General features: G+C 50.3%; 1 protein-coding gene and 1 long non-coding RNA gene across 2 annotated transcripts in view; one reads left to right on the plus strand and one right to left on the minus strand.

Moving 5' to 3' along the window:
* Window positions 1-2,153, minus strand: part of LOC126581056 (acetyl-CoA acetyltransferase) — a 2,875-nt gene extending 722 nt beyond the window's left edge. The window contains exons 1-3 of the mRNA XM_050244487.1: window positions 1,953-2,153; window positions 1,729-1,855; window positions 1-618 (exon numbers count right to left, since the gene is read on the minus strand). The exon at window positions 1-618 is cut by the window's left edge and continues 233 nt beyond it. Of these exons, the coding sequence (XP_050100444.1) occupies window positions 1-618; window positions 1,729-1,783 (673 nt within the window). The 5' untranslated portion in view covers window positions 1,784-1,855; window positions 1,953-2,153. The remainder of the gene's footprint in view (window positions 619-1,728; window positions 1,856-1,952) is intronic.
* Window positions 2,154-2,734: 581 nt separating this feature from the next.
* Window positions 2,735-22,579, plus strand: part of LOC126581072 (uncharacterized) — a 28,326-nt gene continuing 8,481 nt past the window's right edge. Inside the window, exons 1-2 of the long non-coding RNA XR_007609138.1 lie at window positions 2,735-2,810; window positions 3,260-4,891. This is a non-coding gene — a long non-coding RNA (uncharacterized LOC126581072). The remainder of the gene's footprint in view (window positions 2,811-3,259; window positions 4,892-22,579) is intronic.

The raw sequence follows: 22,579 nt of genomic DNA on the forward strand, positions 1-22,579 counted from the left end.
CATGCTTCGGGTACTCATCCACCGCAAACTGCACGGTTTCCTTGCGTCCCACGACCGGAACAGGAACGATCTCGTCATTGAAGTAGCCCTTCTTTTGCGATTCCTCCGTCAGCTGCTGGCTCTGGGCCGCGAACGCATCCTGTGCCTCCCGGCTTATCTCGTACTCTTTGGCCAGATTTTCCGCCGTAATGCCCATGTGCAGATCGTGGAACGCATCGGTCAATCCATCGTGCAACATCGTATCGACCATTTTCGCTTCGCCCATCTTGGTGCCAGCACGGAGATGGAGCACGTGCGGTGACTTGGACATCGATTCCTGACCGCCGGCAACGACAATGCTGGCATCGCCACAACGAATCGCCTGATAACCGAGGGCCACCGTTTTCAGTCCCGAACCGCACAGCATGTTGATGGTGTACGCCGGAACTTCCTTCGGTACACCGGCCTTGATCGATGCTTGGCGGGCCGTATTTTGACCTTGGCCTGCGGTAAGGGCCTGTCCGAGAATGACCTCACTGACATCGCTACCCTCGACGCCGGCACGTTTCAGCACTTCCTGCACCGTTACCGCACCGAGTTCGGCCGCGGATAACGACGCCAGTGTACCCATGAAGTTACCTACGGCGAAACAATGGAATAATATTAAATATCGATTCCATCAATAAATGGTAAAGATGGGAAATTAATCCATGTTATGTTTTTTATCAATTAGCAAACATATGGACGATTCTTTTCTCGGTTCACCGGGGGTAATTAGTTCGATTGATAAAAAAAACCATCGTTAACTGCGTAATTAGTGAAATGTTGTTTTTGCTCATTAAATACCCATCAATGAATCAACGCTAAATGGTGTGTGGAGTGTTGCCTCTTCTCGGAATGAAACCGAAAGTAACCAATGTTTGGTCATCAGCGAAGCATAGAATGAAGGAATTAGCGCTATCGTTTTTATGCACAAATCAAATAAATAATATCGGCATAACTGGATGTTGTGTGATAGCTACCCATACTCGATCGCAAGTCATTATTTTTACGAAATCCTAGCAGGCGCCTTTTCGGCGCCTACGCTGGCTGGCGAGCCGGACATTCTTATGTAAATATCACACCTATCCGATCGTCGCATCTGCAGAGCTATCCAGGTGGTTCGCATTTACATATTCAATTCCTACCGCTTGACGACGTTGCATAAAAGAAGATGCCAACGGAGATCGCTTCGAGAAGCAGCAATATGTTTGGCTGCAATCGTTATCTATCGCCGCAGTGAGGGTAGAGTTCGGAAACAATGCAAAGGGAGGGTAGATAAACCATTTCCCCTGTCCATCGGGTTCGGGTTTTCCCTGGCTGACCTTTGATCACCAAACCACGGGTGGTTTGCGTCTTCGTTTTTGGACATTTGCCTGGGTATTGGTATTACGGGATCGGCTAGGAAAATACACGGCACTGCAAGCATTTCGAAAGCACGGCGTCACGTAACGGCACACACGTTTGTTCACGCACCATCAACCGGCCGACCGACCGACCAATCCGCCGACACCACGTATCGCCGCATAACAGTTTGAACATTTTCACCTTTCTTCCTTTCCTTTTTATCACTCTACTTCGTTTGTTCTATGGCTTTTTTAATGGCCCCGTAAAGATTCGAAGGTAAATCCCCCGGCATAGCCCGGCTCATTCATGTTTTGGCCTGTAATCGAGGTAATCGCGAGTACACGCTTTATACCCGGTACCTACCGATCGGTGTTCTGGCCGCCGATACGATGAAAACTTCGCCCGCTGGTGATGTCATGTTTGGTGGCGTTAGTACGGGATGATCCTCGAAGAAAGTTTGTTACCGGGTGGCTGCGTGTGCGGTGGAAAACTAAGAAGCGCAGAAGAAACGAATGCAGAGAATTGCTCGTATGAGTCATGAGACATCTCGTACGATTGGGGACCGCAAATGCAGTCAATATAGTTACCGTAGCAGAGCGCGTTACCGGAACACGTCAGCGTGGGGCTAGACACGAATCTCGACTCGCGGAATTCGGCTTTTCACAGCCGCGCTTCACTCGGACCGCGGTTACGCCGAAACGGGTTTCCTCATCGCACGCTTTCACCACCCGACCACGAAATCTATACCCCTTTCGCGGGGTGGGCTTGCGAGCTGTTGCTGTTTGCGCCATGTGCTCGCCCCGATATCCCCTGGTAACCAAATCGATTGATGCGAGGCTCGAAAAAAACTTTTTAAGATGCAGTTAGTGCAGTTAGTGGTTTCGGACCTTCGACTTAGTACGTTTTTAGCATTTACGGGGGTGGGAAAAAAGTCCAAAATTAAAGACAAAAATCTAGGTTTTTATTCAATGGAGACGATTTACAAGATTTTAGAATTTTTAAATATTTGGTTCTGTGAAAAGAGTGTGCACCTGTGCAACGCAGCTCGATCGGAAGTCTCGCTCACTCCTACAGTGCGCAGAGGTAAATCTTCCTCGGAACCCGTTACTCCCACAATCCGATGTTTGCTGACCGGGTTGTCGTACACTTTATTGATTTTTGGCGAGTTTGTTCAAGGAAAACAGGGGAATTTCATCGAATTTATACTATTTGTACACTTGGACATAAAATACGGCTGGTCAGCAAGGCATGGTTTGTTTAACTTTCGATTTATTTTAATTTTTAACTATTTCTACTGACACCTGAGCTCGACCACAGGGTGGTATGCACCGAGCCGAACTACGAGGGGTTCACGGCCAGGCAGTTGCGTGCGTGCGCGGTTGTCAAGCATCAAGGGTAACAGGCAGCATAACTCGGCGACGTGTGAGCGAGCGAGGTAGCAGTAGGTAAGCGACAAAAAGCGTGCTGCGGTGTTTCGGATGGTGGATCTTCAACGGTGTCGGTCAGCATCAGCCCGCAGACCTGCGTCTAGCACCCCCGGGATCGCCTTGTGCCAGACGGCTAGAGTGCTTCGACACCAGCAGAACACCAGAGCGGAAGTGAGCCCACCACCATCTGTTGCCCCCGACCGTTGCTCCGTGTGCTTCCACATCGAAGCGAAGTGGAAAAAAAAAAGTGGAAAACTGCATCGACACGACACGACTTTTCCTTTGTGCTCCCCCGCCCCGCGGTGTGCCCACAAGTGTTGGTGTGAAAAACTGTTCCCCACCGATGATCACCGCACCACCCCGTACAGTTCCGCCCGAACCCGTTATACTCGCAGTGAACTATTGTAGATCTGCATTGCCGCATCCGCTTTTCTAATGCCATACCGTTTTTTCCCCGTTTTCCACAGCAATCAGCATCTGGTGGGGCCGCGACGATAAAATTGCTGGTGTTTTTTTGTTTCCTCCGTTGATTGTGTTATCTGTGTGTGTTTCTGTGGTGCCCCCGGATCTTCGGTGCACACGGTGTTGCCAGCAGTCCGTGAGCGCTCCAAAGGTGTCACACCTGCAGTCCGGTCACCAACTCCAGGATACCACGAGTCGTCTCGCCATCCCGTGGTCCCGCGCAGAAGCCAACGCCGCAGTGCTGCAACCAAAGCAGGCCGCCAGACCACGGCTCGTCGGAAGTTTCTCGACGATCAGCGCATAAAGTGGAATATACGGCTCGTTCTCGTGCATCGCAGGAGACATTTGCCGGTCGCCACTCGTTCGCGGTTGTCGATCCCAGCAGCAGCAGCAGCATCATCATCATCAGCGCCAACTCTTTCGTCATTCTTGGACTTGGAGGAGCCACCGCGAAGAACGATCGAGAGCAAGCGCGCCAGTGAGTAAGGTCGTCGTCGTCGTCGTCGCTGTCGCCGTCGCCAGGTTGTCAGGTGCGGCCTTCTAGCTGGTGAGATAGGCGGAGAGAGCGAGAGAGCGAGCGTTTGGCCACCCGCGCGCGCGAGAAGTGCGTGAACCGCGAAGAAGAAGAAGAAGCAAAAGAAGAAACCGCGGATTGCAAGTGTGTACGTGAATTCCGAGTAAAATCCTTTATCCCTACACGAGCCGCGTGTGCGCGTGAAGCTGCCGAGCAGCTGAGAGAGCCAGCCTGGTGTGTTTGTGCGTCAGCAGTGTGCAGTGTATGTATGCTAGCGCCCGTGTGTTCGTGTGTGTGCGCTTTACATTGCGTACACTGTCTCTTGTGCTCCCCTCGCGTATCGCAAACTAGCCGCAGCAGTAGCAGCAGCAGCTGGCCCAGCTTTCGGTTGCCAGGTTTTTTCTGGAGAAGGAAAAGGGTTGCATTTTCCTTCCACTGACCACCGCGGGGTGTGAAAAATCAATCGGATAGTGCGTTCGTGTGTCGGTACGGGTGTACTACTACCGTGTACGCGTGTGTGTCGCCCGGTGCGTCTGTGTGTCCGGTGTAACAGTGTCCGTGTCCGTGTCCGTGTGTCTCTGTGTGTCGACACGACTAAATCTAGTGTGTTGGCATTTGCTGACGACCGTCGCTGCCGCCGTCGCCAAGAGTAGATCTAGTATACGTGGTGACGAGGAGCCTTCCTCTCCTTTGGGCCTTACATCCGTTGTAGTGTGTGCGGAGGTCATCGCGTGTTGTGCTGCTGCTGCAGCAGGTCATCTCCTCCATCGTCGCCGGCCACCGTCGGTGCAAGAAAGTGCAACACACCCACCGCGCACGCTGGTGTGACCGACCTTCTTGTCTTGCATAGCGAGAGCGAGAGAGCGAGCAGGAGAAAGATCAGCGCTGCTACGATCATCGACACTGAAAAGTTCCTCCAGAAAAAACACCGATTCCGAAAGAAAAGTCTGTGGCCATCCCGTTGGCACTCCGAAGACGACGACAACAACGACTGCAGAAGCCGTCGAACCCGTGTGAACGCGTTCCCTTGCGCACGAAGGCGACAAACGAAGACGAGTTGTAAACATGGCGGACTCCATGGAAGAAATTAACCAAATTCTCAACAGTAAAACGCAATCACCAGGTACGTTTTGGTTGTTAGAAAGATGGGGAAGAAAAGGGGGGCGTTGTTGAGAGTGAGAGAGAGAGAGAGAGCCAGGAAGACGAGAACCGAGCCCGGCGCTCTCACTCGTGCCCTCTCTCTCTCTCTCTCTCTTTCACTCTCTCTCTCTCTCTCTCTCTCTGTCCTCCCGTCTCTTGCTCACGTGTTTCCGGTTCCGTTTCGTCGGCATCGACCAGAACAAACTAGAACCGACCTCGTCATCAGTGGGTGGGGAAGGGGAAAGAAAGAAAGAGAGAGAGAGAGCGAGAGAGACTGGAAGAAAGGCATTCAGAGCAGCCGTTGCAACAACCGGTTGGGGTCCAACAACGAGACGACGACGCCTGCTTTGCGTTTCCCTTATCCCCCTTTTTATATCCTTGGGTTCTCTGGGCTGCGAAGAATCGATCGGGAAGCAGCAGTAGCATGGTTCCTTCCCCACAATTTCCCATTCGAATAGGGGGAGGGGGAGGCCACGGTGGGATGGATTTTTATTGATCGCCCAAGCCGCGTGTACCCGTGGCCGCCGTATTTGTCACCGGCGAGAGGCTGTGGGATGGCAAATGGGGTGGTGGTGTGCGGTTGGTGGACAACCACGAAGGACAACCTATCGCTGGACAACCTTGAGACAGATTTGGATTACGGTGGACTGGGCAGACGATTAGTGGTTCGGCCGTTTTGGGAGCGCCAGGAGCAGTATGGAGCGCACTGTCATTCGGTTGGCTTCTTCTCATTCCGTTTAATTGTTGGTTTTCTTGTTGCGGTTTTGGATGGCCGCTCCATCACCGGTCCACCACTGGTCGGTTGTCGTTTGCCAGGATAAGGCAGGGCGATGATGGGCATGTGCAGCAATCTGCGGTATGCGGCTGATTGAACTTTATGTCGCCTGGTCTGCGGCATTTTAAATCATGACGTCACGTAAGGCTCGCTGCGCCAGTCTACCGCCAAATCACCAAATCGGAATTGAATTATTCTCATTTAGTGGATGCCCTTCTCGTGAAATGTCTTTTCCTCTTGGTTTGTCCTTTTCCAGGACTTCCAAAAACCCAAATCCGAGACCATAAGCCAAGATGTCTGATAGAGCTATTTCGCAATCGCAGTGTCTCGATTTCACTCTCTGGGAATGGACGAAATATTCCGGAAGTTGTATTGCCGGATTGGAGCAAAACATCGTCCAAAAAAACACCCGGCAATTGGCAATCACTTGCCAATACATAGTGGCGCTGTATTGGTGTGTCGCTCGCAAAGGAACGTGTCCTTACGGTTCTGCTCATGACAGTTCACTTGGCGACCGGCTCTTGGCACAATATCCTTGTACATCGCCATCGCTTGGTATTCGAATGCCTTCGCTTGAAAAAAAACAAGGGATACTCTATCGATCGCGCAATGGCCCCTGTCGTAGTGTACCATAAACTTCCCCCTTTTCCGGATTCATTCAGCAGAAGTCAAGGAGTATTCCCCTTGGCGATAAAGGGCATTACCACTATGGCGTGTCGTGCATTCCACGTGGCGCACAACCCGGTGTCGCCGATAGAGGTTAATATTGGAACCAATATCGTTTCTCCCCCTTTCGCGAGGACTTTGGAGTAACTCGAGAATCGACTCCGACTGGTCCGCTCGCTAGTGCCTAATGTCACTGCACATTGTTGCCCAATGAATTGTATCGAGCTATCGAGAGAAAGAGAGAGAGATACGTAGAAGCAATGAGGAATTCGATCGAAACACAAGGTGGCATACTTCTTGTCGGGGAGATTGTATTACCGATCACTACTAGGGCCTCCTCTTGGTCCTACTCCTCCTGTGCTGCTTCTGTTCCGCCTGTCCGTTTGGCCGGAGATGGGCGCCCGGCATCGACATCGACGGTTTGCGCGACATTTTCGCAGCCCTGTGGCCAACCTATGGTAAAAATGTAATTGGATAGTGTGCCGGAAGTGAGAAAAGGGAACGTTTCTCCGAACTCTACTGTGCTGTTGTTCCGGAGCCACGGAAGCAAACCGAGCGAGTTGGTTGGCTACCACATTTCACTAATCTGCCGACCAATAGTCAATGGGACGACAAGTGCAGACGAACCGGCCCCCGGCCGGCTCCATTGCAGCCGTATTTGTGATGAATATTGAACGGGACAAGGACACTCGCCTTGGCCGCATAAATATGTGTTGGCGTTGATTATTATGCTGTTCCCCTTTGTGATAAAGCGTCACAGTAACTCGTAAGCACAGTATTTATGGTTCCATAGTCGCCACAAATCGTTTTACCCGTTGGTACAATTCCTTTCAATTGCACCCAACGAAATGCTGCCAAGGTTGCGAAAAAAAAAAACGATGTAAGGGACAAGGCTGCACGGCTGGCCAGTCGGCACGATGAAGCCCAATCCCTTGATGGCACGAAGGTGGAAGCAAACGATGAGCGCGATGGCTTTTGAAATCCTTCCGTGGGCCGTACGGGCGATGTGTGTGGTGGTCGCTTTCTTCGAGGTCTTAGTTTTCTCACGCCAAGGAAGTGACAAAAAACGGCTGGCTAGCTGGCTGACTATGGGTCTGGCGGGTTGGTTGTAGTGTCAGAAAGCAAAAGAAAACCCCCGAGACATTGCAAACCCTTCGCTCAATGTACGCTCAACTCGCAACTGGAAAGCCTCACACATTTACCTCAACAGAAACAAACCAGAAACAAAAAAAAAACTGGTGGAAAAAGATCCTCCTAACGGAAAGCGGAGTAACCCCACTCACCATCACACCCTCCCTTGAATGGCTCTATGGGGGCAGAGGGAGGGTGTATACCTTGGTCAAAATGGCACGGTATGCAGGCTTATGAATAAAACAATTTCATTTCAAAACGGGGCTTTTTTTTGAAGAGGAAGAAGTAAAAACAAACTGCAAACTGCTGAAGCATACCAAGAGCGAAGGAAAGCAGGAGCCCCAAGTCGAAGATGGCGACGAACGGTTTAGCGGAGCTCGCGGAAAGCTCCCGGTGGCAGCGGTGTGTTAGCGGGCCGGCTGACCACTCTGTGCTGCACCGTACTGTACTGTGGAAGGACAACGAGTGTTCGACGAGATCTGTTCGCTTTTTGCCCCTTTTTTCTGCACGGCTTCAAGCACCAGAGGCATTCCCATTTTTGGGCTGAAAGTAATAACATTAAGCACCGTGGCGCAGCAGCAGCTGCAGCAACCTTCAAGGTGGCGTGTTGGTGGTGGTGGTGGTGGTGGTGTGACATGCAAAATACTATCCCCTCCGAGGGCTACGATTTAAAGCACAAGGACAAAGCGCCCCAAACGTCGTCAGAGTGGCCGCTGGCGTGGCATTGCGTTACTTATGGATGAGCAAAATGCATTTCGTTGCAATTGAGAGAACGAGTTCCGTTTTCTTCAGGAAACAGGCGTCTGTTCGCTCTGCTAGGGGTCCATTGCGCTGGCTCATGTGTGGAGTATTATGTGAAGCACCGGGGGCACCACAACATGGACTAGCAATGTGTTACCTGTCGGAACGGACAGCTATTTTTATGCTTAGCTGATGTGTGCCATGCATCAACGCTTTATGGGTATTTGCTGTTTTCAAAGGAGGGGAGAGTGTACAGGGCTGATGTTTTGCTTCATGGCATTTTAAAGATATTATTATATTTATTATAAAGAAGATGTTTAATTTAAGGGGGGGCTTTGGTATGTTCGGGCCAAAAAAAGGCCCGTTTTTGACGATTTTTTGTGACGTAACCATTTAGCTTTATTTTTTCAAGTAAATGGCATATTAATCTACAACTTTTGAAGAATATTTGGTATTGTTCTGAGTAACATTAATTGAAAAATTAATCCGTGGCATCCAATTTTTGGTAGGCGTGTCGTTGCAAAGGTCCTTTTTACGGTGCCCATCGTAGCGACATGACGCGTCATCTGAAACATACAAGTCGATATTCGTGAGAAAGGTTATAAGTTTATCTAGGTAGTCCCGGAGAGTTTTTATTGATATTCAAATTTTTCGATTTTTGGCACATTTTTGAAGGTGAAAAAGTGATGCTTTTTCGATTCTGCCAGAAAAACGAGCTTTACAGAATTGTTTACAAAAAAGTATCAACAATTTTAATGATATCTCGACGAGGCTACCTGGCAAAAAGTGTACAGATTATGTGTTAAAAATTTCAAATCGATCGGCCCAGTACGGTACGATGTTCACCGACTTTGAAAACGTTGGTCTTGTGCAAACGCTCTTCAAAGTTGCGAGCTACATGGAGGCTTGTATGAAACGCGGATTTAACAAAACCGAAACCCCCCTTAAAGAAAGGTGTGGAACAAAAGCAAATATTGTTCGCATAACTGTCCTGATGAATCCTCGGTGACTAATTAACATCTGATGACTGGCCGGTATTTAGTGCTAATGTAACGGTCCTCCCTGGACCCCGCAGCATCGGCTGGCCCAATCGGAGCCCGCGATTTAAATAATGCATCCATAACTAGGCGCGAAGCAATTTGCGGAATGTCCCAACGGGACAGGAAGCACCCATTAGCTGGCTGACTTAAGGGTGGCCATTTGTGGTGGTGGTTTGCCCGTTGATTTCCGCTTCGCACAAGACCGAGACCGACCGAGATTCAAATTAATTTCATCAGACCGTCATCAGTTCCAACTGGTGCTCTCTCTGTCTCTCTCGTTTTTGGGCTCCACGAGAAGCGGTGAGCATAATTTGGGGTGACGACAAAAAACCTCCCTCTCGAGGAGCGACCAAGCGACAGAAAGAAAGCTCCCCGGACCCCGGCGGACGGCTTAATGGCATTTCTGCTCGATTAAATTGATTCCCTCTCGGGGTAGCAGAGATTTTAAGAAAATAAGGGCCCATCATCTTTTGCGATCCCGAGCAAAGCCCCCCCCCCCCCCCCCCAAAAAAGGGCTCGGCGTGTTAGATCAGCCAGTCGTAAGTCCCAGGCCAGACCTGGAGCATGGAAACGTGGACAAATGGTACGCTCGCTCTCCCTGTCTGTCCCCCGGCCCCCGTGGAGGCAATCGAAGAAGTGAAGTGGCTGGAAAAATGGAGACTGGAAGTTCATAAAAATAGGAAACGAATCAACCAGCAGCGGCTAGATTGGTAGTCACGGTTGGACACGCGTCCAAAAACCGACGACGACGTCTGCGATCACCGTCTGGGACCGATCCGCGGTCGAATCGAATGAAAATGTTGGCCACAAGTCACGAGACGGAAAACACCGTCCACACAGTAAAGAAAAAGGGGAAAAAAACCCGTTGAAATCGTCGTTGTCGTCTGTCCGTCTGTGAAAGAACCGTGGAGTGGCACTCGCACCACGATTCATACGCTTTCCGCTTGGAAGCAAACTGCGGGACACCAGAGAAGGTCTGGTGCTGGTGATGAAATTACGGTGCTTTTGGCGCTCGCGCCTAATCCGAGCGGACAGACGGACCGGGCAAGTGTCTTGCCAGATTTCCAACGCTTCCGTTCCGGCTTCCCCCCCCCCCCAACTCAGACCCAGAGAGGCTCAGACCTAGTGTAGTGTGGGTCCTAGCGTTGGTCTCGCTTTGGTGACTTGTGGAACCACGTTTACGTTAGTGTTCTTCCCTTCCTTGTTGGAATCTAATTAATTTACTGCTCGAGAAATTGGAGAGCACAAGACGATGGGTGACCAACCGGAACTGGGGCGGGATGGGGGGGCACTGCATACATTTCTTCTTGTCTCGTCTCGGAGCGGACCCCTTGCTCGTCGTTTGTGCGATCGTGGTTGAGCCGCACAAGATTAGATTGTGCTCGCGGTTCGTCGTTAATGTGGCGCGCGGCACCAGCCTAGCTAGCGGTAGCCAATGTCACCAACGGGGTTCCCAAATTGATGTTTTCATTACCGAACGAATTACGAGCACGTTGGCAGCGGGCATGGATTTGTTTAATTTTATTTCAAATTATTCAATTAAAAAATTTGAACATAAACGCAAATTCCCCGATCTAAATTTACGATCACCGAGCACAATCCTTTCTTTAGGATCCCAAATATCGTTTGCCATAATCGATAGCGATTATGCTCAATGATCGCGTTGTTCAAATGTTTGGGTGGTGCGTGCGAGTTCACCACCCCAAACGCAACCGCCAGGGCGGCGTGCATCATAAGTTATGGCATCGAATGGGGCGGTGGTGGTGTTGGTGTTGGTGGCGCTACCACATATCCGACGCTGTGCTGTGGTACGTCAATTTAAGGTGGGGCGCAAGCATATTCGAAAGGGGGCCACCGTCATAAAGAAGGGGGTCACGCCAGTTCAAACCAGGCCCGACCAACGGTTAGACAGAGAGAGAGAGAGAGAGGGAGGGAGGGAGAGGGAGAGGGAGTTGAAGGTAGCATTGATAGCAACACGAAAAAGGCAAAAAAAAAACCGACACGAAATACGGGTCATTGTAAAGTGTGCCAAATAAGTGCATGCAGCGGCGAGTGAGCATCGACGAGAGGAGCATAGCGGCGCGATAATGCGATACGCTTGCCTGGCCAGTGGGCTGGCGCCATGCCAACGACGTTGCCGCAGAATTGCGTTCGCGTTCGATTCATTTATTATCTCGAGCCTCTGGGCCACACGCTGCACCATAATGGAACTTTGTAAAACCAATTCCTTGGCAGGGTTTTGTTGGTATTTGAAGCATAAAAATGAATGACAATTTGGTGGAAGCGTTTGTTGCGAATTTTAAGCCACACAAACACAACGGAGAATTGGTTTAAAAATATCTGTAAGCGACCTTAACCTTTTCCACATCGCTCCAGCTCTTCGCCGTTGTCCAGAGCCTCATTAATGTGCCTTAGTGTCTAACTTTTACGGGTCTAAATTTGCATATCATTCACGCGCACATATGCGCATCTGGGCAGCACAGCAAACTTGCTCCACCTCGCTTAACGAGAGAGCAACATCCAAAGGCATTAGCTCCATGGCGGCATAGTGGCGGTTGTGTGTGCCTGGAGGTCGCGTCAATACTCACGCATGCTTGCGTTTGTAACAAACCAACAACAACAACAGCAAAAAAAAGAACATCAAAAAGCCCAAAAACCCAAAAGAGAAAACCATCGTCCTCTTGTGTAGCGGCGTAGTAGCTCTTGCATTTTGGAGGCCGCCAACAACGGTGTGCGGTGATTGTGCGCTGCTTGGTAGCTGCGCTGCTCCTTTGGCGAGAGAGCTCCAGTTTGCTGCTGCCTCGTGACTGTTTACGAGGCAAGGTGAAAATGTTCACACTCGCCCTTTAACTAGTGTAACTCGCACCACTCTTGTTCCTTCTCTACCACCTTAGCACCATTCCAGGCCGCCGCCGCCGCCAAATGAAATGATGTGTTAATTTCAATGTCAGAGCCAAATGAGCCCGCTTTACGGAGGGGAGATGGGTGGTTCTACAGCATACCGAGCAGGAAAAAAGGGCGCATCGTTAACCACCACCACCAGTAGTGCCACTCTTTCTCTTTCACTTTTTGTATGTGATTTTGCTTAAATTTACAACGAATTTCCGGAGGAAGTTTTTTCGTCAGCACTGAACGCAATCAGAAATGCTGCTTTTATATTTTGCCGTTCGTGCTGTTATCTGAGCCCAAGTACTCGAGGTTTGCTGGGCTCGTGTTCTGAAGAGGATGCGAAGGATTAGACGATTGGTTGGTACCACTTTCCAGAACCAAGGATCTGATGGCGACCGCTGTCGGTGATGAAATCTGTTTCTTCTTTTAACTTGGATACAAAAAAAAAACATTTTCTATGCTGCCTAATCGTGGATCAGTTTATACAAGCGATCGAAAAAGAAATTCCCTGTTTTGGGAACTGACAGTAGACGGGTTGACTGGCCAGTTGGCCTGGAAACTCCAGTCCGATGATAGCCATTTGCCAATTTGTCATTCGCTCATCATTCTTCGCTCTCGCTGTAGCTGTCCCCGGGGCTAAGCAGGTCTTGGGAACGGTGACCAGTTCCGTTGGGTGCCTCCCTCCCCCCGCCGGGGGTTCCTCCACGAATACACGAATGACGGCCGCCGGGGTCAACGATCGCACTGGAACGGCCCGCGCTGGTACCGGTCCCCGCTCTGTCTCTTTCTTTTTCATTCTCTCCATTCCATGCGCTTTCCATCATCCGTCCACATGGCTGTGTGACCTTGACACTGATCGTCACTGGAGAGAGAGAGCGAAAAAAAACCGCCGCTGAAGAAGCTGTCAAGCGAAGACAACACACCACGGGGTGCACAGCGCGATGATTGGCGTCGTCGAGCGATGGCACCTGACACGCTAGGCTCGCTCTTCTCCTGTTGAAGGAGCGATCGTTCGGTGGCTGGACCCGGGCCGTGCGTCATTTATGGCGCGGAATGGCCTCTTGTAACAATCGATCGCATTAAGTACGCGTACGATCACCACCTTGGCCTCCTCCGCAAAAAGAGCAATTCAGGCTCGGGATGGAATTTCACTCCCCCCCCCTTTTTCGCCTCTCTGCCCGTAGATCACAATTTAATTAGCGGCGTTCTTCGATGGGGCGTTCAGAAGAGTGAATCGTCGAAAAGTCGAAAAAGCCTTCCGACGTCAGCGGCCATTCGGTTCGACCGCGTTCGATTGAACTTAAATGAGAAACCGTGGAGGCACATTACCGAAGTGGAGAGGCTGATTCGGGGTGAGGGTGTTTTGTGGCAAGCCGCCGTCCATCTGTTCCGAAGCTGGTACGGTACCATGGGCTTCCCTTGCTTCCTTCTTCTCTGTTCCATCGGGAGCGCAGTCGCAAGTACAAATGGAAACGCACGAAGCACCCAGAAGGTGTGGCGGGCGCGTCGAAAGAGAGCATCGAATTGGAGTGGAATGCACCCTGCACGCTCCTCGCCGGCCTCGGGGGTTGATTTATTTGTTCAAAGTGCTCACCATGGTGCTGGTGTTGTTATGTGTGTACCAGCATTACTTCATTTTCGTTCGATTGCCCGTTCAAATATCCTCATCTGGAAATGAAATGGAAGTCTCTCAAAACCATGACTGATAATCAACATGTCTTGCACTGTGCACTGTGATGTTCTGATTTCATTTGCCCCCCCCCCCCCCCCCTTTGCTTTGGGTTGTGGAATCATTATAGAGCGGAGGGAAGGGAGGGGTCGAGTACATAAATTGGATCCTATCTCAAGTCACGAGGCCGCCGAATCGATGCTGACGTGTTAACGGTGAGGCGCCAGTAACACGGTTCGTGTCTGTGCCTGTGGCTGTGTGTGGCTGTGGTCTGACACGTCACATCAACACGCCACCCACTATCATCATCGCGTGTCATTAGTCATCCCTTGCAGCGACCGAATGACCGCCGGTCCACCGTGCAGCGATGGGTTTTCCTCGAGTTCCGTTCCCTTCGTACCACTCTGGAGGGAACTCTGGCGTGCATTGCATTTTCCCTTCGCTTTTCTTTCGTCAGGTGCGTGCAGGAATGTTTTGGTCTTCCGGAGGGGCTGCCCGCCGCCGTTTATCATATCACGGTGTGCTCTGACATCGAAATGTTGCGTTTGTGGTGCCGAAAGCCGCGATCGATTCAGCGGAATGTTTGGCGTGTTGGCCGCGGCGGCACCGGCGGCTGCTTAATAAAACACACGCGCCATCCCCCCTCTCACGCACGCACAGGCGAAGGTGTTTTGTTGCTAGAAATTGGGGAAAATTCACCAAACACACCAACGCGCTTATCAGGAAATGGGTGGATTTTGTTTGATTAAAAATGATTATCGTGTGGGCGGGCACGCGTGTGGGCGGCGAGGTTGGTTGGCGTTCGATCGATCAGGAATAGAGTTAATGTTTTGATTAGTACGCGATGCTCGGATCTGCATCCGTGTTGGCCCACAGCAGCAGCAGCAGCAGTAGTGGCAGCAAATGAGCATAACAACAAAAACAACAACAACTGCAACCGATCACCTGAAGCCAGCCGGGAGTGCGTGGCGGCGGCATGTGCTGCGTTGGTGGTTCCGGTGGGCGGCCAATAACCCCGTTTTATGCTGGGTTTCCCTGCCAGCCAGCCAGCCAGCCAGGGGTTGAATGTTTTCCATGCCATTTACGACTGCTGCTGGCCCTTATTTATTTAAAGCTTTCCGAGTGAAGAGCCCAAATGCTCTCTCCTTCCCCCTCTCTCTCTTCTTGTGGCCATCCAGACGTTGATATTGTTGGACCCGTTTGATCCTTCAATCCAATTTGAAGGGAAAAAGGAGCACAACGGGGTAACATCGCAACGCATAGCATCATGTTTTGTTTTAGCTTTTTCCGCCGCTGCCGCCACTGAATGGCGTTTGTTCGCGTAACCGCCAGCCGGCAGCCGGCAAGCCAGCCAACGCGCCACCCCCCCGGAAGTATCTTATTCCGAACGAGGAAAATCCAAAATAGTTTCCCTTTTTCCTTTGGGCTTTGAGCACACTTCTGAACCACTTTTCGATTCCGATTCGATTCTTGTGAGGTAACGAGAGCGCTCCGGAGGAAGAGGGGAGTTGAGGTTATCTGCCCCGAAGGCGCGTGGCGTAAGGAAGGAAGGTGCTCCACGAAAAACGTTCTATAATCTCCAGGGTTTCCAGTTTCATCGATCGGCACGGGAAATGGAACGACCTGAATTTAAGGGAGGGAAGAGGAGCAGAAAACATGTCAGGAATGGGGGATGGTGGACGACGATTGGTGGAACACCATTTCAATTAGATTATGGACGGCGTCGTTGTGGTTGTGGCACAAAGGGTTTGTGGATCCTTTTCGTGAACGTTTGGCGAACTATGGGATGGATGGATTATTACCCAAAAACCCCGTCCCCATCGCCCCCCCCCCCCCCCCCACAATGGCGTGGAAAAAGGCCATTGACTCACTTCACTACATTATTGATTCACCATCAAATGGCGATTGCGCGTTTTATAGTCGGAAAATGGTCGCCACATGGTGGGTTTTGGAGAGTAGCCAGTATTTGGATAATATTTTTGTTCTACACTTGAGGAACTCGCGTGAATTCTTGAAGGTGTTAGTCGCAACTGAGGACTGCGCCTGCGAAGTGATTAATATTAAAATTTGTTTTTTTCTTCTTCTACTTTCTACGCCTCACTTACTGCACCAGAGGCGTTCGGCATCAACGACGACGCCTGCTTGCCTGCCAGCTCGTTGCTAACTGTACCGGGGCTCTAAAAAAAAAAATTGCTCTAATTAAGTCCGTAATCTAGTTTTGGTTATCTTCTAGTCCGAGTCCGGCCTAATCAGCCAACCTCTCTATAACTTCACTAGCCCGTGCTCGTTAGCCGCTCGGTGCCACGCTGCAGTCCAGTGTATTGTTTTGGGCACCCCCAGTAATGCTGAGAGTTTTCTAGCAACACAACCGCTCCATTCGCCCGCTTCATCTTCTCTTCGAGAACTTGATCTAATGCGATGCCATATGGAGTAAGACGAATTAAGCGTAACGGAGCATTGTGCTTCTTTTTTCCTCTTTTCTCGTTGATTTTACCTACTACTTTTCGGCATTTCTGTTTTGTGGTGTTGTTTGGGGGAGCTCTGGTTCGTTGACTGCTGTTGAGCGTGAGTGTTGCAGCAACAGCACCCCAAACACGGCGTCGATCCTACGGTGAAAGTAACACCTGTTCTGTTCTAAAAGAGAGGCGCCGCTTTGCAGGTGTAGAAACAATGCTGATCACTGATGTTCGACCTCGTGGTTCCCGAAAGCATGTGAATGATCTAAAATCGGATGGACGAGTTAATTGAAAATTTATTCCAACAAAGTTCAGGCGTAGCGTTGTCTGTTGGCCCTCTCATCATTCGAGAAGAGAAGATGGTGTGCTTTATGAACTGGATTAGCAATTTTGTTCTGGTTTTCTAGACTTTTCATTACGGAGTGACAGTTAAATAGGACATGGATGCTGTTGACAGTCGATGAGAGTCTTTTGAATTGATTTTAATTGGTGACGATGTTTATGGACGTTTATGGTCACCAAAGCAATAACAAAAGCCACTCATCTTCACGCGAGTCTTTTTCTACACTCTCAAGCATTTTACAGGGGAGCACGTTAGTCAGCGATATTTTTAATTTGGTTCCTTACCAGAAAACACCACACCATAAAACTCAAATGTGTCTCTTGCACAAAAGCACGGGTTTATGTCGTCCACAGGGTTGCAGATGTTACGCGCGCCGGTACCTCTCACCATAAGATGATCTCACCGTGTGCCGAGTTCTAGGTGACGCAGTATCTGGTCCAAGCCATTAAGCATTAAAGGCTTCGTTCGTTCCGTCGCTCGCTCGCTCGCTCGCTCGCTCGTTCATTGCTGCTGCACTCCGGTCGTGGTCGTACGGGCACACGGTCATGCTATCATCGTGCGGCTGCTGCTGCTGCTGCTTAGACATTCCGTGTGAATCTCCCAAATACCTTTACATGGAGTAATTTATGGATTCAACGATTTGCTGCGCGTACAATCCGGCACAAGCGTCCTTCACGATGCTGGGGCTTGCTATTTTAATGAATCCTGGGGCTGCTTTCGAAACGATACGTGTGACAACCGGTGCTTCTTCGTTCTGACGCAGGCGAATGAATGTTTAATTCGTCGGTTGGACTTGTTTCGTGTCGCCATAAGACGACAGAAACGTCCTCCCTCCTGCTCTTAGTCCTGCTGTTCTGGCAACGAAATGACAAGAACGTGACGTGAGTGTTTTTGTGTTTTGCTTTAGTTCTGGAGCCCATAATGCAGAGCATCCTATTAGCAATGCTAATAAACTGGTCGAAGAGAGTTGACTTTTGGCACAAGGAGCAGCAGCTAATGGATCCAAAGTTAAGCCACTAGCCCTAGTTTGGTCCACCTTTCGCTCAATGGCGTCTGATCTAATGTTTGATCGGCTATGTTCCCCCAAAAACCTGGTAGTGGAACTGGTCAGCACTCCAGTAAACCAGTGTTGAGATGTTGATTTTTGCGCAGGTCAAACCCCGCGTGCGCTCACAACACAACACAAGCACACGTACGTAAGGCGAGGGGACACACTAGCCAGACGTCATTACGCTATCTGAATGTCATGACTTCCTATCGTGACTTTATGGGAGAGGCTTGGGACGGAACCCCAAAAAGGAAGCACAAACAAAAAAAAAAACACTCATTTCGTTGCGTAAAAACCAGCCCACTACCAAACACCAGCACTGCACGAGGCATGAGTCACGCGGGCGCAGCAGTGATTTGCAATAATCACCAAATGAGCGATTACGACTTCTCGCGGTGGCCGCGAAACCGGCGAAATGGCATTCAAAGTGCCGTGGGCTCGACGTAGTTGACATTCGTGTGGTGCGGAGCGCGATTCGATTCGATACTACTCACCACCAAAAAGAACACCAACACAGAAGACTCACGACAGTGTATTAATGGCGTAGGAGTCAACGGTGTTTTGAGTGTCGTAACGAATGGGCGAGCTTATCGGACGGGGCGAGAATAGTTCGCGTGGTGGTGCGAGGTGTGGTAGTTGTTTGTAGTTTTCGCTTAGCCAGAGAGAAAGGGTTTTTTTTTTCTTCGTTCGGTGGCATTAAAAATAAATCTCTCAATCACCAGCTCCACCAATCTGTCGCAAACACCACTCTCTGGTCTTTTGCGATTAAATCCTTGAGCTTTGTTGACTGACGTGGTTTTGGTGGCGCAAAAACACGACAAACACACAAAACAAATCCCTTCGATTAATAGAGAGACATGACATCTGGTGATATTTGATGAAAACCCCAGCCGCAGTCTTGCATAAATGCATAAACGCATCGGAACTGCATCATTGCGTTGGATTGAGGAGTCGTAACACGTCGGTTCGGTCGTAACACGACGAGGTCCAATGTTTTCGCCCACACAAGGTGCGCGTGTGTTTGCGACCCACGCGCGCACAGTAACCGTCGTCCGATCGCCAAGAAGATGACGACGACGACAAATCGGTGAAAAACACCGACTCTCTCTCTCGTAACGGTCCCGCGTGGCGCTGTCACGCCATCGATTGATCGATCGATCCTGGGCCATTCTTCTCCGTTTATCGTCTATTACGAAAGACGCACAAATTAACGGGTCTCGCGGTTCAGCTTCGGTGCTTTTGGCCGTTGCGTGTACCGCAGCAGTGGCTGACTGGCACACAGGACAGGGAAGAGGAGGCAAGTCCTCGGTTCGGTGCAGTTAATCTGCCCTAATTCGTTTCTCAACTTTATGGTGGCTGCACCATTCCTTGACCGCTTCTGTGCTTTCATTGCTTCGTTGCTTCCTGCGCCAGAATTGCCGCCAGGTTCCCTCCAATTACCTTCCAATGCTGCTGTCGAGTGTTTTCGTCAAGCCGCCGATGACGACCTCCCTAGCGGCGGCCATTCGGCCGGTCCGGGCTAATTAAATTACCCTTAGCCAGGCGTATTATCCGGCTGCTTGAAGATGAGCCTCCTCTCGGTCGGTCGGTCGGTCGGTCGGCCATTGGCCATCAATCGTGACCAGCCAGCCAGCCGGCCTGCTGCTGCCGCCGTTTGTGTAATTATGCGGCCTTTTGGGAAAATTAAATTGTCGATCGGTGGGCACTGGTGGTGTGGTGGGTGGGTGGGTGGCGATCGATTGGCAGGATATATCTCGTGCGGCACCTTCGGGCTTATAACCGGACCGGATTATCCCCGCGGATGCATTTGATAGACCGCGGTTCCCGTGTGCGCGCGTGAACGGAATCGGAAATAGGATAAAAATAGGAGGAGGAAGAGGACGGGGTCTTACCGATCCGATTCGATTCGATTGCGCCGCGAGGACAAAACGGTGTGACTGTGTAGCCCGGGGGCTTCAATGTCGTCGGTTCCGCACGGTGAGCTATTTATGCCAGGCGCGACACTAACGCGGGGCTGGCATGTAAAAATACGATATCGATCTCTCTGTTGGAAATGAAATGCTTGACAAAAACACACACAGACGCGCGACACGCTTAAAGCAGGATTTGACTTGCGATGTAATCGATGCAATGCTGGGGCCGAGCTGAAAATATGTTGCGAGTTTCGATTTATAACCTCGAATGCTTTTATAGACACGCTTTGTGGCTGTATTTTCAGTCCTCCATGTTGATGACGAGTCATCTTGTTGGGTGGACTACGGATTGAAGATACGCCTCAAAAGGGAAATTGCGATGATATCACTCCTTCGCTACTTGAAGTGACTCTTGAAGTATAGAACTAAAAAAAGATGCTGACTGAACTGCACTGAGAAATCGTGCAAGTCTTGGAAGTGATATGACGTGGTTTCACATTTGCTTCTTCAAATTCTCTCTCTCTCTCCACAAGCAGTATTGAAGCTGGTTGAATTTAATTTGATTTCAACATGAATCTTAACCCTCTAATTGGTGCTCCTGGTCGAATTACCTTCTACTCCTTCCCACAAAACAGTAAACAACAGCTATAGCTGTTAGCCTCAGAGCGAGGATCGATGATCGGTAGAATTACGATCCGGACGTGAAACTTCTCGCCCGACGGGCAACGACGATCGCGTGCGAGTGACGTGATGACGCCTCGAGTGTAACGGTGTTGCGGCGATAAAAATGGCTGCATAAATTTTACGCCTCACCCGCGTTAGCATCGCATTTCAGTGCCCCCCGCTGGGTCTGAGCGCGTTTTTCTGTACGCCATGCCGGTTCCGGTCTGAAAATGACGTCATCTAGTGACCATGGTTGTGCGGCGGCGCCATCATGCCCCATGGTGACGATTCATAAGCAGCGCAGCGCGCAAAGCCGTAGAAGATCGGTGATGATCTTGTTCGTTTTTAGTGCTTTTTTTCGCATAAATTTCGCGGCGATTTACCACCTTCGTTTGTAAGAGAGGAGAGAGAGCATCACGTAAATCATAAACGCGATCATTGCCTAGACCTAGATTCTACAGGGTCTGATCGCGTGATCTCATTGTCTGCCGGCTGTCTCTTTGTGTGTTTTGTAAGTTGGTTTTAACGAATGTGGCAGGGATTTATGACACACGTTCTGCTCGATCTGCAATCTACTAAATCCTTCGTGGTGATCCTAGTTAAAATGACTGTCAAAAGCCGCCGTGTATTGTGTGTTCAATTTGCTCGCTGTCGTTTCGCTGATTTGATTGACGGTTAAGTATGACAGACTATCGACCTGATGGCCTTCATGTCGTCATCCGATAATACACACGAATCCACAAAACCAAATATTCGCGTGTGTCTGCGTCGATCGAACGGACCATTGACGTCAATCAGATCCATAAATCAGGACCGGAGAAGAGCGGGTGTGCGTGGTTGGGTCGATGTGCCAAAATTTTATCGCGATTTTAGCGAAACTTGTCAACAAAAAAAAAAAAAAAGGGCGATAAGAGATTGCATACTTCACACCCATTCCAGTCTATCGGTAGCACTCGGTAGCCACTTTCGCCTTTTTCCAAGTTTAATACTTTCAAGTGGTTGAAGATCATTGTTTTGGTTCCATTTCATCAACAACAACACACAGCACGGATACAGACACATTTGGTGTGTTGGGTGGTTCGCAAGGGGGGCGTGGATGACCACCAACCATCGGCCAACCGCGATAAGATAATGTTTGCGTGGGTGAGTGTCAAGAGGATGCTAATGCACCACCGGACCGGACCTTTGTCCGAAGGTCCAGGTACGCTAACTCGTCAGCACGCCATGTTGTCCGCGGTGTTGTTCTCTGGTAGTTGTTCGCTTGCGTTCTATTTACCCACCAATTAACGAGTGAGCTGAGACGTGAGGATGTGTACCAGTGTCACATCACTGACATTCTCTCAAATGGTGCACCATGACGGCATCAGACATCGACACAAGCTGTCAGATGTGCCGTGTGACTTGCAGCTTTCATCGTTGTCCCGTGCGACCTGCGTCGTCCCCTCGGTAGCTTTGTGTATTTCGCTTCTCACAAAGAAAGAGAATAAGATTAATAGAACTGATCAGTGCGACCTGGTTTGCGGCTTCACATTGTTCACAAGCAGCGGGGCTGTGCCTTGATTTACTCCGCCAAATGTCAGAACATTCTGCTGGCAGTGTCTCTGCCACAGGGCACAGTCTCACGTACACCGCTCACGTGTACGAGGTTACGACCTTCTGCCCGGTTCGCCGGTTTTCCTACGCCGGCTAGCTTACGTCAGCGGAGCGCGACATCACACGACCGCGGTTGCGGAAATGGTCACGCACACTCACGTGAGTGTACGTGTGCTTCGAGAATCGATCGATTCATTTGGAAAGTATTTACTTTAGTTAAGCCATTCGCTGTGTGGCGCGGTGCGTTTGTGGCCGGAGTGTCGTGGCTTTCCCTCTTTGCTAGGACACACTCTGGCAGGAAACTGGCACTCTGGCATCATTCTACGTTACGTGTTTCATTTGTTGTCCCTAACTGGCACTCTGGCATCATTCTACGTTACGTGTTTCATTTGTTGTCCCTAGCGGTTCGCCGGCCAGGCAGCCAGTAACAAGACTTCCGAAGCACACAACACAAAACAAGAAGAAAAGCACGACACTGCTTTTGTGCCAATTTATTGTGCCGCCAACATGTCTGAGGGCTTTCCAAACGGAGGGGGGAAATCGGTCTCTCCTCTCCATGGCATCGTGGCGGTGAACGCAACCCGGTTCCGTTTTCGGAATGCAAATCACGTACCTGCCGGCGGGAAGGCGGCCGGCATGGCAGTTGTATCGTGCCCGTGGCCGGTCGGTCATCGTCTCGTTATGCCGTGGTGGCCGGTGGGAAACGTGTGATACATGAACTGTTCTAACGCTTCCGCTCGCAGC

The sequence above is a fragment of the Anopheles aquasalis genome, chromosome 2 (genome assembly GCF_943734665.1).
Source record: "Anopheles aquasalis chromosome 2, idAnoAquaMG_Q_19, whole genome shotgun sequence".
NCBI classification, from domain to species: domain Eukaryota; kingdom Metazoa; phylum Arthropoda; class Insecta; order Diptera; family Culicidae; genus Anopheles; species Anopheles aquasalis.